This window comes from Cupressus sempervirens, chromosome 4 (genome assembly GCF_028749045.1).
Source record: "Cupressus sempervirens isolate cs-2001-9-10 chromosome 4, ASM2874904v1, whole genome shotgun sequence".
In the NCBI taxonomy this organism is placed as follows: domain Eukaryota; kingdom Viridiplantae; phylum Streptophyta; class Pinopsida; order Cupressales; family Cupressaceae; genus Cupressus; species Cupressus sempervirens.
Genome location: NC_143121.1, coordinates 892,223,044 through 892,245,386, shown reverse-complemented (window position 1 = coordinate 892,245,386; position 22,343 = coordinate 892,223,044). Strand labels below are relative to the sequence as shown.

Below are 22,343 nucleotides of genomic sequence, written 5' to 3'. Positions count from 1 at the left end.
CCACGGATTCTTTAAGGTCCCTAGAGAGGTCGACCTCAACATAGACCCTCTGCTAAGGGCAGGCATTGAAAATTTTGTTCGGTTCCACACAAATCACTTTGCCCATAGTTTGGGCAATTTCTGGGAGGAAATACTAGGAAGGGATGCGCAACCCAGGGAACTCTACCCAAACTGGAACCCTAAGTTTGAGATCATCCAAGACGCAAAAGTCTTAAGACCATCTCTGAAAAACAAGTAGAGATGAGTGAACTGTCCACGACCCATGGCTGAAAATGCTCTTAGCTTGGGAGGGGTTACCAAAACGAAACAAAAAAAAGCCCTTAGTGAGGCTTTGAATCCCTTCAAGATGAATCCCCTGGGGGGTCCAGGCCTTGGTGACCCATTCACGCAACATGCTTTCAGATGGAGTGCGACCCACAAAATACCTAATAAGGGTTTGGATTTCTAGCCATTGACAAGCATATTCAAAAGCATAAATATTCAAAACTAGGTCGGGAGACGAATTACTTCGTGAAATACGTTGAGCACAAATTTGCATGGGTGTTTGCTCGGCGGGACCATTTTCTCACGCAGCAACAACTCCAACACCAACAACAACTGCTGGGCTGGAGAGGGCCAAGGCCATTATATCCTAAAGTAAATTCCTGCACTAAATGCAGAGTGACAAATAGTAAGGCAGAAAGGGCTTAGATGCAAACTGTACAAACCCTAACATAGCACATTTCCCTTCAACTATCTATTCTGACCATATTATCAAATATAATATACACATATGAATAGATATTAAAAATCTAATATCTAGAGTTGATCATTACAACAATATACAAATTTTTTACGTATACAAAACAAAATGCATAAACCCTTAGAAGTCGGAAACAAAAAGCCTATTTGCAAAGCTTGTACGCTCAAAACTCAGCCTGGAACATTGTTTCCCATACAATCGTTTTCTTTGCCGTTCCTGGCTTTGACTGGAGCAACCCAAATGGCGGCCCGTTACGGAGCATCTTCATTTTCGAGGGGTGCGAGGTCTGCATTCAATTCATTCAGGAATTCCTCTTCGGCATCACAAACAGCCAGACCTCCTCCCAGAATGAGAAACCCGTTTGAAAATGGGAGTCCTAGTATCAACAGGCGAAGACTTGCACAGACAATGGTTCCTTTACACGCTGCTGTTTCTTCCGCATTGCTTGTTACCCGCCTCAGTATCAGCTCCCGCAGTTCCCACTCCATTTCTCGTGGTACACTCCTTTTTACTCTCCTCTGCCCCCTTTCATATACATTTTGTTAAAAGCTTAGCATTGCTTCTATGGGCAGTGCATATATAATAAATATATAGTCATTTTTTCAATTGCCTCTCCTTCACTGTCAGTATTCACAAAAAACTTATCTTTGTGAGGCCGAATAGTCCATAATTTGATTTGCACTGCACGGGTTTGAAATTGTGAAGTTGGAACTCGAGATATATGCCCGAGTATAAACCTGGGCATAGATCCTACCATAATAGTCAGACTTAGGCATCGGTTCGGGCTTGGCAGGCCCAGACTCGGTGAGCGAGGTCGCTGATTTTTGGCAAATTAATAGGTCCAACATCATGTCACGTGACCCAAAGTTTGTCCGATTAAACACTGTTTTTGTATTGCGTGTGGCAAAATAGAACTCTGGATAATAGAATGAGGGACAGGAAAATATCGTTCCAAATTACGGAAAAATTAATTTGTCCAAAATTGAATAACAACAGCGTTTCTCTCTTGTGGGTGCTGAAGAACTGGAATCGAGATATGATAATGAGGAAAATAGATTCATATGTGCCTTTTTGATGAGGAGATAACAAGGACAAAGCCTATAATAGGCTCAATATTCGATGGAAAGAAGAAGCTGAAAAAAAAACTACAGGGAAAATACCAAATATGAACAGCACCTTACAGGTTACATGTGTTCATTCATGGCAAGCACATAGGGATGCTGCCTTACCAAACACACGTTTCTTCAAACTGTAGCCCATTCTTGCAAATGGCCATGAAGAGAGTAATGTACATTCCTCCTACCCGCTCTCCACCACACTCAGGCCATTTCACATGGTGTTCACGCGAGCAAGAGGCATTTTTGCCCAAATAAACTTCCAGAGGTTCTTGTGTGAGTCTGGCTTCCTATAGTAATAACTGTTAAACCCAAAAAAAACAATGCTACTTCTACTTTATTCAGAAACCCATAGATATGATATGCATCCCTAATCAATTTGCAGAGTGAACAAAATAAAACCAAAACCAAGTAGCAAGAACGCACTACAAATATTATTTATTTCATCTATTCAGGCCAAATAATAATCTTCTTAATATCTCAGTCCTTCTTCACACATAAAAGAAAATCTCAAATCATACTCTCCCAAAAGATTTCAGAGAGAATTTATAAACAAAGCCAAACAGTTAAGAACTGGTTTTGGAAACTACCAGGCCCGTAAAGGTTTTGTTTAAACTTTTACTAAAGTTATAACAAATTATTAAATTAAGCCCTAAAATCAAACACCACCCCAACTGCAATGCAAACCCTAAAATTTAATAATAACAAAAGAATATTTAAACACCATCACAATTGCAAATCGAAAATTCCTGTGCCCAGCATTTGCTCCTGCAGCATATTCCCGGGGGTGAATTTTGTCTCAAGTCCTTTTGGAGACCAACTGTTGTATATCTCCACCTTGCCTTAGAATTTCTGTTTCCGGCAACCAAGTAGCTTCAGAATCTGGAAGGCCCTTCCACTTAACCAAATACTCCATGTGTACTTTGTGTCTTGTCCTCATTGCTTCCCTGCTGTTGATGATACTTTTCATCTGGGGTGTCTCTTTAGAAGGCAATTCTTGAATCCAGTCATTTGATTCATGTGCTGTTGCTTCTGTACCAACTTCTTTGTTTGAACCTTTATACAATGTAAGATCCGAGACATTAAATATAGGTGAAATAGCTACCTCTGGAGGCAATGCCACTTTGTAAGCATTTTCTCCATACTTTTCTAAAATTTCACACGGTCCAATCTTCTTCATCATCAACTTTGTATGGCTGCCCCGAGGTAACTGATCTTTGTTCAAGTGAACCATAGCCATGTTTCCAACTTGGAACTGTACAATTTCTTCTTTTCAAATCTGCTTTAACCTTCACCTTTAGGTTATTCTATTGTAAAGTTTTCCTCACGTGCTCATGTACTTCCACCATTGCTTCAGCAAAGTCTTCTGCATGTCCACTCCTTTTCTCCAAACCATCCATATTTCTGAGTTCCAAAACTCCCCTTGGATGTCTTCCATAAACAACTTCAAAAGGACTCATGCCTGTGCTACGATTCACTGAGTCATTATATGCAAACTCTGCTTGAGGTATAATAGCATCCTAGCTACCTCAATGTTCTCATGTCAAGCACCTCAAAAGGTTTCCCAAGGATCTATTAACCACCTCAGTTTGCCCATCCGTTTGAGGATGATAGGCTGAACTAAAAGATAAATTTGTGCCCAACTTCTTCCATATGGTTGTCCAAAAGTGACCCACAAACTTGCTATCCCTATCAGATACAATGCTCAATGGCAAACCATGAATATGAACTATTTCCTTAAAGAATAGTCCTGCAATATAACTAGCATCATTAGTGGTTCTACATGGAATAAAGTGAGCCATTTTACTGAATCTATCAACAACCACAAATATGCTGTCATAACATGTCTTTGCCCTTGGTAATCCCATTATAAAATCTATACTTAAAAACTCCCACGTTCTGTTCGGTATGGGTAAAGGCTGATAAAGTCCAGCATTTGTTGATACTCCCTTTGCCCTTTGACATACCAGAGAACCTTCCACAAACTTCCTAATGTCTATTTGCATCTTAGGCCAATTGAGAAGAACCTCCTTATAGCAATATCGTGAGAATGCTCGAAATAATAGAATACAAAGTGATAGCAGAACTCAAAATAAATCTACTGATCGCAGGCCACTTCGAGGGGGTAACCTCCTTTGAGCAAGCTCAATACAATAAATTCGTCCGTACCCATCAAGGGCCTCAACCTATTCTTATATACTGGGTACGATCTAGAAAAGTAATACTACCTATGCATGTGGGATAATAAAATAAACTCACGGGACGACTTACAAAGCATATGCGTCCAACAACTCTACTCTAACAAAATAAACAGAAGGAACACACAGGTTCCTAACATCCCCTCTCCCTTAGAAAAAAGCTTTGTCCTCAAAGCTTAAGGTGTGGAAATTGTTGTTGAATCTGAAGAAGGGGTTCCCAGGTAGCATCCTCTGGTTGCATGCCATGCCACTGAATCAAGACCTCAGAGATGGAACGAGAGCGAAGCTGGCGAGTGCGCTGGTCAATGATTGCTACCGGCTCCAGGATAATGGATCCTTCCGTATCCATTTCAGGGAGAGTAGTTTGTGCTCTGACAGTGGTACCCAGAACTTTCTTTAGACAAGAAACATGAAAAACTGGATGAATGCGGGAAGAAGGAGGAAGTTCCAGTTTATAAGCAACTGAACCAATCTTCTGCAGAACCTGATAAGGCCCATAAAATTTTGGGGCCAGCTTATGACGCCCTTTCAGCTTTAGGGAGGATTGTTTGTATGGCTGTAGACGAAGAAAAACCATATCCCCAACTTGAAATGAGCGCTCAGAACGGTGTTGATCTGCTTGCTGTTTCATCCGATTACGGGCCATGTGAAGATTATCCTGTAAGGTACGAAGAATCTGATCCCTGCTGCGGAGAACTATGTCAACTGCCTGGACTGGTGAGCTGTTGGGAGTGTAGGGAAGGAGCACTGGAGGTGCCTGACCATAGACTGCTTCATATGGAGTCATTTTAGAGGCAGTGTGGTAAGAGGTATTGTACCACCATTCAGCTAAAGGGAGCCACTTGGCCCACTGATGTTGCTGTTCGGAAGTGAAGCAACGAAGATAAGTTTCCAAGCATTTATTGACAATTTCCGTTTGACCATCAGTTTGTGGGTGATAGCCCGAACTCATCTTCAGTTTGGTGCCAGTTTTCTGAAACAGTTCAGTCCAAAAATGACTGGTAAAAGTTGCATCACGATCAGAGACAATGGAAGAAGGGAGTCCATGAAGACGAAATATCTGGTCCATGAAGATTTGTGCAACAGAGGAGGCAGTATAGGGGTGGCTGAGGGCACAAAAATGACTATATTTCGAGAGACGATCAACCACAACCAAGATCACTGTCTTGCCACCGGATTTAGGAAGCCCTTCAATGAAATCCATAGAAATATCAGTCCAAATCCGTGTAGGGATGGGCAATGGTTCGAGCAAGCCAGGAAGGAGGGTCGTTTCACCCTTGTGGCGTTGGCAAGTATCACATTCAGCCACCATCTGTTGAATCGTCTGTTTCATTCCTTTCCAAAAGAAGTTTCTCCTTGCTCGCTCATAAGTTTTGAGGAAGCCTGAGTGCCCTGCTGAAGGAGAAGCATGGAGTTCATAAAAAATAGCCTGATGTAGAGCTGGGTTCTGAGGAAGCACTAGCCGACCCTTGTATCGAAGAGAAGCACCATCCCAAGAGTAATGTGGTATAGCAGAAGGATTATTGGCTAGCTGGTGAATGATTTGAGATAAAGAAGAGTCACTATCATAGCCCTGCTGAACAGACGCTAACCAATTGGGAATGGGCTTAGAAATAGCGGAAAGGGAAGCTTGATTATCAAATGTGCGAGAAAGAGCATCTGCCACAATATTCTCCTTACCCTTCTTGTAGGTGATCTCATAATCATACCCCATGAGTTTGCTGACCCATTTCTGTTGTGTAGGAGAGGATACCCGTTGTTCCAGGAAGTATTTCAGACTTTGGTGATCGGTTCTGATGCAAAAATGACTCCCTAAGAGGTATGGCCGCCACTTCTGTACAGCATGCAAAATAGCCATCATTTCTTTTTCATAAGTAGAGAGGGCTAGATTCTTACCAGAGAGGGCTTTGCTAGTGAACGCAATAGGATGGTCATCTTGCAGGAGAACAGCACCCAATCCATTGCCGCAAGCATCACTCTCAATAGTGAAGGGTTTGGAAAAATCTGGCATCGCGAGAACAGGTGTACTGCACATAGCCTGTTTCAGTTGTTCAAATGCAGTCTCAGCAACAGGGGTCCAGGAGAAGGCATCCTTTTTTAACAGAGCTGTCAATGGTGCTGCAATTTTCCCGTAATCTTTGACAAACTTGCGGTAGTAGCCAGTCAACCCCAAAAAACCCCGAAGGCTCTTGAGAGTTTTAGGATGCGGCCAAGTTTTCATGGCATCTATTTTTGTAGGATCCACCCGCACTCCATGGTGTGCAACAATATGCCCGAGATACTCCACTTCCTCCTGGCCAAACACACATTTAGATAGTTTTGCACAGAGTTGATGATCAGAGAGAAGTTGCAAGACAAGCTCCAGATGATGGAGATGCTCAGCCCAAGTTTTGCTATATATGAGGATATCATCAAAGAAGACCAGAATGAATTTCCGGAGGTATGGTCGAAATATGTTATTCATCACTGCCTGAAATGTTGAAGGAGCATTCGTGAGGCCAAAGGGCATGACTAAAAATTCATAGTGACCATCATGTGTGCGGAAGGCAGTTTTAGGTATATCCTCCTCATTAACCCGAATTTGATGATACCCAGAACGAAGATCTAACTTGGAGAAAAAATGAGCCCCATGAAGTTCATCAAGAAGTTCATCAACAACTGGAATGGGAAACTTGTCCTTTATAGTGAGATGATTAAGTGCTCGGAAATCAATGCAGAGTCGCCATGACCCATCTTTTTTGCGAACAAGCAGAACTGGAGAAGAAAAGGAACTGGTACTAGGGCGAATAATACCTTGCTTCAGTAAGTCACGGACAAGTATCTCGATTTCGGTCTTCTGATGAAATGGGTAGCGGTAGGGCCTGATGTTGGGCGGAACACTGCCAGGAAGGAGCTGAATACGGTGGTCCTCTGGACGAGAAGGAGGTAATCCCACAGGTTCAGCAAATATACCAGAATACTTGTCCAAAATGTGTTGGAGATCGGCAGGAGTGCTAGAGACTGCTGATGGCTGCATCTGAATGGAATGGAGCTGAGCGATGACACCATGTGAATTCTTCTTAAGAAGTTTTTCCATACGGTGTGAACTGATGATGCTGAGAGACCCTGGTTGTAAGCCTTTCAAAGTGTGTTGGTGCCCCTCGGCTGAAAACTGCATCCAAAGTTCAGCAAAATCCCAGAGAATGGGGCCAAGAGTGCGTAACCATTGGGCACCCAAAACCACATCACAGCCACCTAAGGGTAAGGCAAACATGTCAGAGCGCATGTTATAATCTCCAATAGAGAGACGCACATTGCGACATTTCCCTTTACAAGGTAAAGTGCCCCCATTGGCAATCATGACTTCAAAGCTAGAGCAGGGATGGATAAAGCAATCAGCCTGTTTGGCTATGCGTGGATCAATGAAGTTATGAGTGCTACCAGAATCAATGAGTATAGTAAGAGGGATCTTCTTGAAGAAACCCTGGACCCGCATGGTTTGTGGAGTAGTGACTCCTGCCAAAGCATGGACAGATATCTCTGGTGGAGCTTCTGGGGAAGGAGGTTCAGGCTGGTGAGGCTCAACCTCAGCATCCACTGTTTCCTGAGCATCTACATATTCTTCCAGTTCCGGTGGAGAATCCACATCCAAGAGATAGAGCTTTTGCTGAACACATCTATGGCCCCGAGACCATTTCTCATCACAATTATAACAAAGCCCTTTGTCTCGCCTAACTCGCATCTCTGTTTCAGACAAGTGCTTGATCGGAGTAGTTCTGGGAGCTGGTATGACTGGAGGGTTGTGAGAACCTGTATTTCTGAATGGAACAAAATTAGATCTGGAGCGTTGTAGAGCACTAATCTTGTCTTCCGCTAACTTAGCCAACCCAAGGGCTTCCATCATTGTAGTAGGTCGAAACATTTTGACTTCTGAGCGAAGTGCATCCTTCAGACCACTGACAAAACAACTACGGAAGAATTCATCAGACAAGCCCTCTGTGTGATTAGCTAATTTTTCAAACTCTGTCTGGTATTCTCTTACAGTGCCTGTTTGACGCAGTTTAGTGAGTGCTCCTGTGAAATCATCAAAGGAACTAGGGCCAAAGCGCTCCAAAATGAGGGTGCACAATTCGCTCCACGTTGGGCCTACATTAGCCTTGATGTACCAACGGAACCATTGAAGAGCTTCATGTTCCAAATGAAAAGATGCAAGGGAGACTTTGTGGTTATCCAAAGTATTATGCAAGCTGAAATACTGCTCTGCCCTATAGATCCATCCAGTCGGATCAGAACCATCGAAGCGTGGAAAATCAAGCTTTGGTCCACGGAAATTGCCAGAAGAGGACCCAGTATCTCCTGAATGGTTTCGGCTCATGGCTGACTGCTGAAAGTTAAGACCCAGAATTTTGTCATCCAGATCTTGAAGTCTGGTTTTGAGGGATGCAATTTCCTCTTCCATGATTTTTGCTCCTGAAGGCCACGACAGAAAAAAATTTGATGTAATTTCCACCCAGCGAGCCCAAGAGAGTGCTCTGATACCAGATGAGAAGAACCTCCTTATAGCAATATCGTGAGAATGCTCGAAATAACAGAATACAAAGTGATAGCAGAACTCAAAATAAATCTACTGATCGCAGGCCACTTCGAGGGGGTAACCTCCTTTGAGCAAGCTCAATACAATAAATTCGTCCGTACCCATCAAGGGCCTCAACCTATTCTTATATACTGGGTACGATCTAGAAAAGTAATACTACCTATGCATGTGGGATAATAAAATAAACTCACGGGACGACTTACAAAGCATATGCGTCCAACAACTCTACTCTAACAAAATAAACAGAAGGAACACACAGGTTCCTAACACCAATAATAAAATCTTTGTACCAATTCTAATGTCTTGTTGAGTCCAAAATGACCACTAAGACCTCCACAATGTTTTTCTTTAATAACATTTTCCCGCATAGAGCATTTGGGAATACATAGTTGGCAACCCTTAAACAACAGTCCATCTTGCACAATAAATTCAGAAAAATTAGAATGAAAATTATCTTCCAATTCAGTGCAAACCTCATATGCTTCGCTGAAATCTCTATCTTTCGCATACATTCCCTTTAATGCATCTACACCCATGCTTTGGATTTGTACTCCTTGCTCTGTTAACACTCTTCTACTAAGTGCATCAGCCACCTTATTGACTTGTCCTTTCTTATGTTTGATTGTGAAAGTATAAGCCTGCAAACTCTCAACCCATTTCATGTGCCTATGGTTGAGTTTTTCCTGCCCATTCAAGAAACTAAGAGCATGGTTGTCAGTATACACAATAAACTTTTTAGGCAGCAAATAGTGCCTCCATTTTTTCAATGCTTGGACCATGGCATACAATTCCAAATCATAAGAAGAATATTTCTTCTTTGCCTCATTCAGCTTCTCACTGAAAAATGCAATGGGTCTACCTTCTTGACTAAGAATAGCCCCTATTGCAAAGCCACTAGCATCACATTCTACTGTAAAAACTTTATTAAAATCTGGTAAAACAAGAACAGGATATTTGGCTACCTTTTGTTTGAGTTCCTCATAACTCTTAGTTGCTGCATTATTCCATTCAAATTTTGTGTTACCTCCTCCTTTGATGGTGTCTAAAATTGGTGCACAAATGTAGCTAAAGTTCCTTATGAACTTCCTGTAGAATGTGGCCAAACCATGAAAACTTCGAACCTCTCCAACAGCCCTTGGTGTTGACCAATTAATGATGGCCTCCACTTTAGACAGATCCATTTTCAATTCTCCCTTGGATATCAAAAATCCAAGATACACCAACTCTTGTTTCAAAAAGTCACACTTCTCCAAGTTTATCTTCAACTTTTGCTCCTATAGCCTTTGAAAAACCATCTTCAAATTCTGCAAATGCTCTTCCTTATTCCTGCTATACACCAAAATGTCATCAAGGTAGACAACAACAAACTTCCAAATGAAGTCATGCAAAACTTCATTCATTAGTCGCATAAATGTACTAGGAGCATTAGATAAACCAAATGGCATAACCAGCCATTCGTACAAACCTTCATTAGTTTTAAAGGCTGTCTTCCATTCGTCCCCTTCTCGTATCCTTATTTGATGATACCCACTTTTGAGATCTATTTTAGAAAAATATATATTTAGAAAAATATGAAGCTCCCCCCAAACAATCCAACAAATCTTCTATTCTAGGAATAGGAAATCTATATCTTATAGTTATCCTATTAATAGCCCTAGAATCAGTACACAACCGCCACTTACCATCCTTCTTTGGAGCAAGAACTGAGGGTACGACACATGGGCTAAGACTTTTCCTAATCAGCCCCTTGTCAAGCAACTCCTGTACTTGCCTGGCAATCTCTTCATTTTGTTTTGGTGTCATCTTATATGCTGCCTTGTTGGGTAGCACTGCTCCAGGAATAAGATCAATCTGGTGACTTATGTCTCTTATTGGTGGCAAAGACTCAAGCATTACCTCAGCAATGATTTCCTTGTACTGGTTCAACAACTCTTCAACTTCTTTCGGGCCTGCTGTCCTATGCTCCTTCCTATTTTCCTTAGGCTTCAGCACCAATGCAAAGCCTATTCCATCTTCTTCAAGAGTATTAATGAACTCTTTCTCACCTACCATCAACACACTTGGTCCAACTTGACCAACCCCTTTCTCTTCTCCTTCAGAATTCAATCTGTATGTTACTTCATCCTTTTGGAAGCTATAACAATTCTTCTCACCATCATGGCATGCCTTCCTGTCAAATTGCCAAGGTCTTCCCAGCAAGAGGTGGCAAGCATCCATGGGCAAGACATCACACAATATTTTATCTTTATATTCCCCTATACTGAACTCTACCCAAGCTTGCTCATTCACAACTTCCTGTTGCCCTTTGTTCAACCAACTAACCTTGTATGGACAAGAATGTGGAAGTCTCTCTAACTTCAATTTGCTTACAGCTTCAAGTGAGATGATGTTATCTTTGGAACCTGAATCAATTATTACTTTGCACTACTTACCTTTCACCTTGCATTCCTTAAGAAGTGTCCTCCTTAACATGAGACTTTCTCCCTGAGCCTCTGTCATCAACTAAACTTCTGGTGTGTTCATACTCACATTATCTTCGTGCACATAAGTGACTCTCCTTTCACCATTTTGAGAAATAGATGCCCTTTGTGGACACTTATATTTTGGGTGCCCTATCTAACCACAACTGTAGCACTTCATTCCTGAGAACCTAGATCCTCTACCTGATCCATCTGACCTTCCTCCATTAGATCCCCTTCCACCGTAGGCTCCTCTGCTACTTGAGTCACCCGCTTGCTCTTTAGGGTTAGACTCGCCTTGGGACCTCTAGCCTTGTCCTCTATTGTTGAAGTTTCCTCTGCCTCGGTTATTCCTTCCACTTCTTCCTCCTTGTTGTTGATCACTCTTCCTCTTCAACTTCTCTTCAACCTTAAGAGCAAGTTGAAAACACTTCCCCAATGTATTTGGGGCCAAGAGGCTGATCTCCTCTTGTATGTTCATTCTCAGACCATTTAAATATTTGGCCACTCTTTCTGGTTCCTCCTCTTGTTTCTTTGCCCTAAGAGTTAACCTATGGAACTCCTCTGTATAGGTATTCACATCCATCTCTCGTTGCCTCAAGCTTTGTAGCTTTTTGAACAACTGCACTTCATGATTTGTAGGCAAAAATTGTGCCTTAATTTTTGCCTTCATTACTTCCCATGAAGAAATCATACTTTTATTATTTTGTATCCTTTCTCCTTGAATATAATTCCACCATGACAGAGCAGATCCTCTCAGTTTTCCTTTTGCAATCCTTACTCTATCATTCTTTGGAACTTTATTCAACTCAAAGTGATTGGTGATTGCTTCAATCCATTCAATCACTTCCTCACTATTGAGACTACCTCCATATGTAGGTAGCTTGTCAGCAACATCTCCTCTTATTGACTTTAAAGCATCAATGAATGCCTTTTGATCTGCAGGCAATTCCTTTGGTAGATCTTGGTGCTGTTCTCCTTCTTCATCTCCACTGGTACCTTCTTCCACCTCATTCTCCTTATCCTTGTTACTGGACTCCTTGAACTCCTTGAACTTCACTTCCAGAAGTTCCTCCATCATCTTTTTGATGGCATCAGGAGTCATACTTTTCAGAGGCATGGTGTGAGCCTCAGCTTCAGCCTGTGATTCTTCTGCAGACATACACTTCCCAGCAAGATCTTGTCTCGCTCTGATACCAATATGATGAGGAGATAACAAGGACAAAGCCTATAATAGGCTCAATATTGGATGGAAAGAAGAAGCTGAAAAAAAAACTACAGGGAAAATACCAAATATGAACAGCACCTTACAGGTTACATGTGTTCATTCATGGCAAGCACATAGGGATGCTGCCTTACCAAACACTTGTTTCTTCAAACTGTAGCCCATTCTTGCAAATGGCCATGAAGAGAGTAATGTACATTCCTCCTACTCGCTCTCCACCACACTCAGGCCATTTCACATGTTGTTCACGCAAGCAAGAGGCATTTTTGCCCAAATAAACTTCCAGAGGTTCTTGTGTGAGTCTGGCTTCCTACAACAATAACTTTTAAACCAAAAAAAAACAATGCTACTTCTACTTTATTCAGAAACGCATAGATATGATATGTGTCCCTAATTAATTTGCAGAGTGAACAAAATAAAACCAAAACCAAGTAGCAAGAAAGCACTACAAATATTATTTATTTCATCTGTTCAGGCCGGATAATAATCTTCTCAATATCTTAGTCCTTCTTCACACAGAAAAGAAAATCTCAAATCATGCTCTCCCAAAAGATTTCAGAGAGAATTTATAAACAAAGCCAAACAGTTAAGAACTGGTTTTGGCAACCACCAGACCCGTAAAGGTTTTGTTTAAACCTTTACTAAAGTTATAACAAAATATTAAATTAAGCCCTAAAATCAAACACCACCCCAAATGCAATGCAAACCCTAAAATTTAATAATAACAAAAGAATATTTAAACATCATCACAATTGCAAATCGAAAATTCCTGTGCCCAGCACTTGCTCCTATAGCACATTCATCAAGTGCTAAGACATCCATGTAGAGTTGCCGAACTTGCGTGCACTGACATACCTTGAGATTCTCGAGTTTTGTATTTTTTCCCAGTGTCTTAAAGTTGGTTTATTGTTGCCACTAAGACTTACATCTGACAACCAGTTGCATGTTCGAGTGAGGCAAAGAGACACAAATATGCAACTTTTAGGTGCTCTTTTTCTTTTTTCAAGTTTCAAGCCATCCAGTTAGAACCAACTGAACTTGCTTGGGCTGACACACCTTGGGATTCTTGAACTTTTGCGACTTCTCCTAGTTTCTTAAAGTTGCTTATTCCTGACAAGTGGAATGTATGTAGTTCTTTGATAAGAATTGTTAAAGATTGTTAATTCCTTAGTTTCAATAATTGTCACATGAGATCTACGTTGGAGTTACGAACATGTTATATGCACACACACGCACATATTTACACACACACACACATATTTATACACACACATGTAGACATATACATATACATACCTGCATACACATATGCACAATTGGCATAGTTTGTTATGTATTTATGATAAACCATAAAACTTTGCTTTTGTTTTTACAAGTAGGTATATGCTAGTAAATTTTATCCCTTTACAATTTCACACTCTATTTGAGCTCCTACTTTTGTGTCCCCTTTCTCATATAACTAAGTCTATTTGGACCCTATTCTACTATATAATTTAATTATCAATCCCATTATTCTACTGTCGTCAAATACTCAAATTAGGACCTGATTTAGCATCACAAATCCTGACAATCTTGTCTCCCTTTTAGAGGTCCTATTTTGGCTGGACTAGGATACCCAACAATCATGTCCAAACAAAATTCCCCAAATTGTAGCAAGTACAAGTGTTGGCCTCCAAAATTTGAATTTTGGTCTTAGTTTTGTACTTCACCATTTTACATCATCCTTAACGAAAAAATACCTTGTGAAATCTATATAAAGCAATTTTTAATCATTCATAAGTCCTAAGATCCTTTAACAAAAAAAACACCTTGTGAAATCTATATAAAGCAAATTTTAATCATTCATAAGTCCTAAGATCCTTTGAGTTACCAAATTATGATCAAACACTACTTTCCAATTTAGCGAAGAGCAGATCTGAGTGTATTGAACAACTAGCTACAACATTCTACATTCTACATTCTACATTCATGTATGATGTTCATGATTTATGGTTTGTGATTGTGTTGTACAGTTGTTGCATCGACACTTAGAGGACCTGTCTAAAGAGCATTGCGTTATCACCTTCACGGGAAACTTCATGAGAGTGTTTTGTACCAAAGATATTTTCACTTCAACATTTACATCATTGAAAGCATTCTTTTTGCATTATCATAGCTGTTGTGGTGGAGGGAATACCTAAATGGGGCTTGACTTAGGCGAGCCCCTATACAACACAACTATTTGCCACTTTTTTGTGTGTGCAGGTTCAAATTTGACAATAGAGGAGATTACAAGAGTGCAGAGTAGATTGTGACAAACAAGTTTAGATTTCAAACAAGCGGAACCATCAAGGGCAGGGTGCCCCCCAATAAGGTCTGATGCTTTTTGGCTGAAATTATAAGAAACAACCTTACAAGACCTCAACTGCATTTGAACCTTTGTGATGCAGGAGTTTGTGGAGTAGTTGGCAATCCTATATGTTGGTGATGCATTGAGCTTGGATTTTGTGGACCTTGTGTTTCATGTGGTTATGGTTATGTTTGAGGCATGTTGGTAGACCTTGTCCAATGTGTGCATAATGATTGGAGTGATTGTCTTGGAGGTAGAACTCTTTTGCTGGTTGCTGGTAACATGTTCCTTGTTTCTTGAGAAAACTTTGGAGATTGTTTCCACAAGCTTTGATCCGTGGGAGTTGGCTTCTGCAATCTTAGATGTGGATCGTTGGATGGCGTGTGGGCGTATGGTTAAGGCTGCATAATGTTATTTTGTCTTATGAGTTAGTTATGATTGTAAACTTGGGGCTTGCCCTAAGTGTTATTTAATCTGCCAAATTGACTTGTGGCTTGAGTGTCTATTTAATGTAACTTGCTAGAGCGACTTGTGGCTTGGTTTAGTTTAAGTAGAAGGTCTTGTGATGTCTAGAGTCATTCGATCAGTGGAGGATGAATCATTAGAGCATGGAGTAGCTAGGAGCATCTTGAGGGATGATAGCTAGGAGGTGGATCTTCGCATATGAGGTTTGAGTTGTATTCTTGTTTGTATTGGTTATAACCCAGAAGGCCTTACAACTGGGCATGTTGGATGTAAATCTTATGATTCTATTATGAGAATATGTGTTGCAATTGATCTAAATCTCCGTGTTATTATTATATCCGCTGTGTGATCATTTGCTGGGGGCTAGATCATGTCCTTTGGAGCTACACCTGCCTTGCACTACATCACTTTGTGTAGGTTTGGACACTCTTTGGGTGAGGGTACCCTCCAATCCTGTCCAACACATTTGGCTCCATATTGCAGCTATAGGTTTCTCTCTGTGTCTCATTTCTAGATTTAGCCTAATTTGTTGTTTCTTAGTTTTGTATTTCATTGTATTGCTGAAAGTCATCATCTTGCTATCAGTTAACCTAGTTCATTCACATACACAAACTTTAATATCTCAAATCTCTTCCAACAAAGGAATCATAAGCCACAAGTGTCCAACTCTACTATTAGTACTTGATGTGAGATTTCGTCCACTACAACATGCAAAATCAAACACTCAATGTTTCAAAGTGAAATATTAAATATTAAACTCTCTCTTGATATAAGGTCACTTCTTATCTATGTACTCCGGGGATGTGTCCCTAGCCAAAAAACCCATGTTTCCAAGATGGGGACATCCCAGGGATGAGGGGACAAGTAGGGGATGTCCCTTAGCTGTCCCCAATTAGGCAAAAAATGTAGGGGACATCCTCGGTACTTGGGGACTTTTGGGAGAAAAAAGGGGATAGTGGTATGGAAAGGGGACGTCTAGAAGTCCCCTAACCTTACCGGGGTTGGCCAGCCATCCCCGTTTTTTTGAAGCTTAAAAAAAATTAGCACAAAAAACTTTATTTTGTTTGTCCCTACTTGGTCATCCAGGGGGCTACGCCCCTCCAAATGCTCTAGAAGGTCAAAAAGACCTCATTAAATGGTTGTTTTGTCATTTGTTTGGTTTTTCCTGTGAAGTTGGAGTGTGCTGCAGCTGGCTGGGGTTTTTATTTTGCAATAAGAGGAGGTGATTTTTTTGCTTCCAAGAGCTTGAGCAGCATTCTGCTTCATTTTTCGATATTTTGTTTTCTATGTTAAACTTGAACATGATGATGAAACTTTATGACAGCCCTTTAGCCTTTGGGCATATTTAGATTTCCATATTTTTATGATATTGTTTATTGCTAAACTTATATTTATATATTTTAGTTCACATATCGATATGCATATTGATAATTAAAATCGGTTATTATTTCTTGGATGGCATTCAAATGGTGTATGTTAAGGTTCCATAATGTTTTAGCTTGTACAAATTTTGTGCCTAGTTTCATATGAATGACATGTATATTTGCAAATTTCAGTGTATATTTTAAAATTTCCCTATATATATAGCTGTCCCCCCTGTCCCTGAAATTGCCAAAAAAATTTGCTGTCCCAAAACCCATCCCGCCGTCCCCGTCCCGGAAACTTGGGGGATCATAGCTTCTTACGCTAGGCCTGCAAAGTAAGATCACAAAGTGACTTCAAGGTTCTCTCTATTATGGGCACTCGCTCAGTGGAAATGATGTGAGTTGCTGGATTGTCAAGGGAACTTATGCTAGTTCATTCAAGACTTGTCAACTTAACTCTAATGATTTGGCTTTATAATATGCGATGAAAATATGCTTTTGGTTTTCAACGTCCAAACTTTAACTTGAATTTCTAACTCTTGCTACTCATATTTCCGCTTACCTATGAATGCAAGGAACTATTGATGGACTTGGATTCTACTAGTTGTAATCTTGCCAGTGGCTCTGCCCACCTAGTGCAAGCTTCTCTGGTAGATACTAAAGGTTTTCAAATCAATATCTCACCTTTAATCCCATCCAATGTATGCAAACTAAATATTTAATATTAATTGAAGTTAAGTGTTTTTTATCATTGGCTTACCACACAAGGCATGTTACATTTAGGAACCGGAAATAAGATATTGGAACAAATGAAATCACAAAATCAAATCAATCAGATCACATGGAGCTTTTAGATTAAATATGTCATACAAAAACTTGCCCCTTATTGATGTCACAGCTTAATTGTCAATAAGCCTTTATGCAAAAATAATCAAGATCGCTCAATGATCAGATACAATACAGACAAAAGAGAAATTGCAGATGATCGCAGTATATAGAAATAATATAACTGCTGCTAAATACAGCACACAGAAGAAATACTATTACTGCTCACACAGAGTACAGAACAAACTAACTGCAAGATGTATATAGAATGATTGTATCTTCGTTGAAAAAAATCTCCAGCACATTCTCAGACAAGTCCTGAAAAATCTTCATCAGACGCCAACCACCACACAAAATGCCAGGAAGAAGAGCGATCTACCAAGAGTGATCTTTCTTAAATGGCCAAGCCGTTGCTGTTACAAGCTGGCATCTGCCATTTAAAATATGTAATGGCATGCTCATTTAGTGTGTCGTATGAGCAAATGAGAACCGTTGGCATCAAAATGTAAACAGTGACAATAATAAAACTACATATGATTAAGAATTTGCATAACATCTAAAATGGCTGGAAACTCTTCAACAATGCGAAGACGACACAGATAGAACACACAACGCTACTTAGTCAACACACACATAAGAGATAAGATATTCTCTTGACATGATAACGTTGGAAGTGACAGAACAAAATAAGCCGGCTTAAGGGAGTTCGAACCAAGAGAGTTTGAATGCCATGTCACCAAATAAGAGAACAAGGAGCCACACAGATATAAGATAAGTCAGCGAGCAAAAGAGAATTGATGGACAAAAGGTATATGGTGAAGTATGATAACAAGGAACCACCATGATTTTTGCCTCAATGAACCCATGAAACACGAACAGGACTAGCATTAGATATATATGTGCAGAGAAGAAATAAATGAAGATCTGTATCGTTGCTACATGATTCAACAAGGCACACTATTTGATGTCCCTTGTTAATAATTAGAATTTGATAAATAAATAAAGTTTGTAATCAATATATATAAGAATTTACCTTAAGGCAAATTTCACCCAAGACCAAGGAACTCAAGCACAAGCACAACAGTAGACCAAAAAGAGTATGATCAAAATGATGATATGATATTCATTCAATGTATGATATGAAAGTACACTAGGAGTGTCTGTATATAAAAGCTTCTGGAATGCTTCTAGAATGCACAGGAGTCAACAACATGATACGTCATACAACCAGGCACATGTCCACCAGATATGGGTTATCCTCCATTAAGCACAGGATAAGTGCGATGATGAGAGGATTAGCCTACAAAGGTGTAGCACGCAAAATTATGTTGTAGACACCATGTGCTAAATTAGGAGTGCGAATAACTGTGTTGTCTATATGAGAACTCAGTTAATTATGCAAACTCCAGTGTTGTACACACCATGTGCTGAATTAGAGTTGCTTACTCTAGTGTTGTCAACATGACAACTCATAAGACTACGCAAACTCCTAAGTGTCTCACCTAAGAAATAATAAAATAATGCATTAACCTAAGTAAACTTAAGTAAGTGTAATAAGTAAATACTTATTTACACCAACACCCCCCTTAAGTGCAACTTAGGGGAATGCACTTAAGCTAATGAAAGCTGGGGTGAAATGCATGATGGGTCCCGACTACTAGGCCATATTAGGTACTCATGTATATAATGCAATCTCTCATAAAACAGAGAAAGAGGGAAAACCTCATGGGAAAAACCCTCCCCCAAAAAGAGAGATGAAAAGACAAGATGCATGGATGGATGGAGTAATCAAAACCCCCCCATTACGACATACATCAAGTATATACAATAGAAAAATGGGAGAAGGACAAAACCCCATAAGAGGAAAGAGTCCCCCCCATAAAAGAGAAGCAATAGAAGGAGACAAGGTAGTTACCCCCCCCCCAAATGTAGAGTGCCAATTAGTGATAGCTGCTCCAATGTAGAAGCTGATTCATGACTTCTGAATAATGTTCCTCCCCTTTGGAAGAAACAATGGTAGAGGTATAGGTGAGATGCTTCCCTTATGTGTAGAAAGAATCTCGATGATGAAAGGTGTCGTTGAGACTTGCTCAACTGTCACTGTGTCGATACTGATGGTGGCTCCTTCCAATACTGCTGAGAAGAAGGAGTGCAGATCTAGCAAGGATGTATGTAGAACATGTTCCAAAGAGTAAAGTGTCTCCTCAAATGATAAAGAGACCTCCTGCAACTGCTGTACATAAGGATCCACAATCACATCAACCTTTGAAGATTGATCATGTAGAGAATGGACACGAGGGTCAAAATGAACCCTCGCCACAATTGGAGAAGTATTTGCTTCATCAAAGAGAAGATGTAGATCATCAAAGACGTCTCCCAAATCTACTATGTGTGACTCCACAAACAAACCTGAAATATCTGTCAAGAAGTCATCCACTAATGCTTGTTGTGTTGAAGTACATGAATTTATCACTGTGGCAATGTATGAAGTATCAAACTCAACAAAGAGAAGGTGAATGTCATTGATGAAGTCTCCCACATCTTCAATGTGAGACTCTACGAACAGACCTGCAATGTTTGGAAGGAAGTCTTCCCATGAAGTTGAAGTAGGAAGACATTGTGTTTCCTGCTGCACTGAATCAGAAGTATCTGTGGTTGGAACTGGATTAGTAGAAGCAATAGGAGCATCTGAAGGTGTGATCTCATTTGGAGTTGGAGGAACCATTACTGAAGTGACTAAAGACATAATGTCATTTGGAAAAGGAGGAACTGTTGGATCTCCATATTCTTTCCAAAGAGCCATCCACATATCATACAGGTGAATGAGCATTTTAATAACATGCGAAGGATCAAAACTCATATTCATTATAATAATATCTCATATTCATTATAATAATATCCAAGAGTCTGTTAACAGGTGGCTGTCTTTCAGTGTCAAAGATCTGTTCGTTGGAACATAAATAAGGAAATACTTCCTTATGCTCACTTCTTAGATGATCAATGACTAAAGCACTCCATTTTTTATAGTTCTTTTTTGTCAGTGGGGGTCTAATCCCAAATCGACATGTGAAACAAAACTCCTCCATGAGATCAATAAATGTATGCACCCTCCAAAATGCTAGAGAGAATCAAAGAAACCCCTCCTAATGTATGATTTAGGCACTTTATACTTAGTGCGATTACAATAGCCAATTTAGGGTCTATTTCTGAAAGTAGTATTTCTGTCCACAAAACCCATAATCTGATTGCAGATTTGAATTGTAGACAAAAAATATGGAGACTTTCAAAAAAAAGGGAACCTGTTATGTGTCTAGATGAGCCTATACTAAGCATTTGAAGTGGCAAAAATTGGAATTTTCGAGTTTCAAAAAAATTCAGGAATAGAGATCTCAAACCACCTGCACCAATGTGTAGATCACGAAATTCTACCCCAAAACAAAAAAAATTGCTCGCAAAAAGGAGTTGTATGAGGGAGATATCGCTGTTTGAAAATCGCTGCTATAATAATATTTTTCTTGAATTGTCGTTGTTGCACCTCCAAAAAACAAATGGTTCTAGATTTGGCTTTAAATGTCCGGTTTGGATAAAACAAAATCCGATTTGGAGGTTTTTTGACCTTCTGAATGTGATGCGAATATCTAATTTGCACCAGCAAGCTTCAATCTTCACTTGCAAAAATCTCTCCTACTAGCTTGATGGCCAATTTTTCCAGAAAAAATAATGCAAATCCGAAAAAAATTGTAGAGATGTAGATGAAAAAATGCAGATTTGAAAATTAAATGTACAGATTTGAAATAATCATACCAATTTTGCAAATTGGGCCTTTGGGTTGTTGGTTTGCAAAAATAAATATTACCTCAATTTTGACTATGGCCCAACATAGGCAAATTTATAGTCAATTCACCAAATTGATGTTCCGAACGCAATGGCAAGGTCCGCTTTGGCTCTAGACACTCCCAATGACTGCGATACTTTGGATCTGGGTCGAGGTGCTGAAGCAAGAATGGTCTCGAACGACTATGTGAAGAGAATCTCCTTGAGCTTTGATACCATGTAAGAATTTGCCCTAGGGAAAAATTCATCCAAGACCAAGGAACTCAAGCACACGCACAACAATAGACCAAAAAGAGTATGATTAGAATGATGATATGATGTTCATTCAATGTATAATATGAAAGTACACTAGGAGTGCTTGTATATAAAGGCCTCTAGAATGCTTCTAGAATGCATAGTAATTAGCAACATGATAAGTCATACAACTAGGTACATGTCCACCAGATACGGGTTATCCTCCATTAAGCACAGGAGTAAGTGCGATGATGAGAGGATAAGTCTACAAAGGTGTAGCACGCAAAATTATGTTGTAAACACAATGTGCTAAATTAGGAGTGCAATAACTGTGTTGTCTACATGAGAACTCAGTTAATTATGCAAACTCTAGTGTTGTAGACACCATGTGCCAAATTAGAGTTGCTTACTCCAGTGTTGTCAACATGACAACTCATAAGAGTACGCAAACTCCTAAGTGTCCCACCTAAAAAATAATAAAATAATGCGTAATAATAAAATAATGCATTAACTTAAGTAAACTTAAGTAAAGTGTAATAAGTAAATACTTATTTACACCAACATTATATATATGCTGATCATGCAACAAAAGGAAAAATAATAATTTATAATTAATTTGAAAACCTATTATTAATTAATAAACAAATAATCTTGTAATTAGTAAACAATTTAATATCAGTCATATATTAATAGTTATCAGTTAATTAATTATAATAAATAAACCATATACGAATAAACGAAATTGATGATGAATTATTAAATTAATTCTATACGATTGTATACATAGCAATTAGCTACAGAAACGGAGACAACTATCCTAAACTACTAGCGGCGATAGCCCATTCAGACATTATGTCGGGTATTATTATCCAAAATTACATTGTTACCTATCAAACAAAAGAAATTAAGCCACAAAATCTTGAAACATGGTTGGGCGTGTTGGTGCATTGCAACTGATGATGGGAGAGGCACAACCTTAG

The 22,343-nt window shown here is 39.7% G+C and overlaps 1 protein-coding gene across 3 annotated transcripts in view; it reads left to right on the top strand.

Annotated features, from left to right (window-relative positions):
• Positions 1 to 871: 871 nt before the first annotated feature.
• Positions 872 to 22,343, top strand: part of LOC149564271 (uncharacterized) — an 82,220-nt gene continuing 60,748 nt past the window's right edge. For all 3 annotated transcript variants that reach the window (XM_089827320.1, XM_089827319.1, XM_089827317.1), the window contains exon 1: positions 872 to 1,238. In XM_089827320.1, the coding sequence (XP_089683446.1) occupies positions 983 to 1,238 (256 nt within the window). In that variant the 5' untranslated portion in view covers positions 872 to 982. The remainder of the gene's footprint in view (positions 1,239 to 22,343) is intronic.